The sequence below is a fragment of the Glossina fuscipes genome, unplaced genomic scaffold, assembly GCF_014805625.2.
Source record: "Glossina fuscipes isolate IAEA_lab_2018 unplaced genomic scaffold, Yale_Gfus_2 94558, whole genome shotgun sequence".
NCBI classification, from domain to species: domain Eukaryota; kingdom Metazoa; phylum Arthropoda; class Insecta; order Diptera; family Glossinidae; genus Glossina; species Glossina fuscipes.
In genome coordinates, this window is record NW_024005157.1 from 1 (window position 1) to 1,937 (window position 1,937).

The 1,937-nt window shown below is 41.2% G+C and overlaps 1 protein-coding gene across 1 annotated transcript; it reads right to left on the reverse strand.

The window, feature by feature from the left end:
- Positions 1-5: 5 nt before the first annotated feature.
- Positions 6-1,934, reverse strand: LOC119644175 (microtubule-associated protein futsch-like; the record flags this gene model as incomplete). Its single annotated transcript, XM_038043699.1, has 1 exon — positions 6-1,934. A coding segment is annotated over one exon (1,929 nt), but the record flags the coding sequence as incomplete, so codon positions are not given.
- Between the last annotated feature and the right edge of the window lie 3 nt (positions 1,935-1,937).

Below are 1,937 nucleotides of genomic sequence, written 5' to 3' on the forward strand. Positions count from 1 at the left end.
TCTTTGCTTTCAGCACTTGCAATTACTGATTCGGATACAGCTTTATCACTTATTTTTTCATCTTCTTTAACACTCTCTGCTAGAGAAGGGGCACGTGACGGCTTTTTAGAATCAACAGGTGATTTTTCAGATTCCTTGCTTTCTGTGGTAGATATTACTGATTCTGGTTGAGTTGCCTCAGTTGCTTTGTCATCTTCTTTAGTACTCTCTGCTAAGGAAGCAGCGCGTGATGATTTTTTAGAATCAACTGGTGATTTCTCAGACTCATGGCTTTCTGCAGTAGATATTATTGATTCTGGTTGAGTCGGGTCGCCCTCTTTTCCATCCTCTTTTAAATCTTCTTCTACGGAAGCAGCAGGTGATAGTTGTTTAGTTTCGCCAGGTGATTTCTGTGATTCTCTGCTTTCAACACTGGGAATTACTGATTCTGATGCAGCTTTATCACTTATTTTTTCATCTTCTTTAATACTCTCTGCTAGAGAAGGGGCACGTGACGACTTTTTAGAATCAACAGGTGATTTTTCAGATTCCTTGCTGTCTGCGGTAGATTTTACTGATTCTGGTCTAGTTTTATCAGTTACTTTGTCATCTTCCTTAGTACTCTCTGCTACGGAAGGCGCGCGTGATGATTTTTTAGAATCAATAGGTGATTTTTCAGATTCCTTGCTTTCTACAGTAGATATTACCGATTCTGGCCGAGTGAGATCGCTCACATTTTCATCCTCCTTTAAACTTTCTGCTTCGGAAGCAGCAGGTGATAATTTTTTAGATTCGACAGGTGATTTTTGTGATTCTTTGGGTTCAGCACTTGGAATTACTGATTTTGATACAGGTTTATCGCTTATTTTTTCATCTTCTTTAGCACCTTCTGTTAGAGAAGGGGCACGGGACGACTTTTTAGAATCAATAGATAATTTTTCAGATTCCTTGCTTTCTGGGGCAGATATTACCGACTCAGCTCGAGTCAGATCGCTCACTTTTTCATCTTCTGTAATACTCTCCGCTTCAGAAGTAGTAGGTGATAGTTGTTTGGAGTCGGCAGGTGGCTTCTCAGGTCCTTTGCTTTCCACCGTTGATGTTACCGATTCTGGTCGGCTTTGATCAATAATTTCGTCGTCTTCTTTAATGCTCTCTGCAATAGAAGCAGCGCGTGATGATGTTTTAGAAGCAACAGGTGATTTCTCAAGATCTCTGCTTTCTACGGTGGAAATTACTGATTCTGGTCGAGCTTTCTCAGTTACTTTATCATCTCCTTTATCACCCTCTGATACAGAAGCAGACCGTGACGGTTTTTTGGAATCAACCGGCGATTTCTCAGACTCCTTGCTTTCTGCCGTAGAAGTTACTGATTCTGGTCTAGTTTGATCGCTTATTTTATCATCTATAATACTTTCTGCTACGGAAGCAGTAGGTGATATCTGTTTGGAGTCTGCAGGCGATTTTTGGGATGCTATGCTTTTACCAATGGGCATTACTGATTCTGCTATAAGTTGTTCACTTATTTTTTTATCCTCTTTAATACTTTCCGCTAACGATGCAGCAGGTGATGGTTGCTTAGTGTCTGTAGGTGACTTCTGTGATTCTTTGCTCTCTGCAATAGATGTTGCTGATTGTGGTCGAGTTAGATCGCTTATTTCGTCGTCTTCTTTAATGCCTTCTGCTCCAGAAGCAGCAGGTAATAATTCTTTGGACTCTGAAGGTGATTTCTCAGGCTCCTTGCTTCCCACCGTTGATGTTACCGATGCTGGTCTGGTTTGATCACTAATTTTGTCATCTTCTTTAATACTCTCTGTTACAGAACCAGCGCGTGAGGATTTTGTAGAATCCACTGGGGATTTCTCAGACCCCTTGCTTTCGACTGTAGATATTGTCGATTCTGGTCGAGTTAGGTCGCTCACTTTTTCATCCTCCTTTAAACTTTCTGCTTCGGAAGCAGC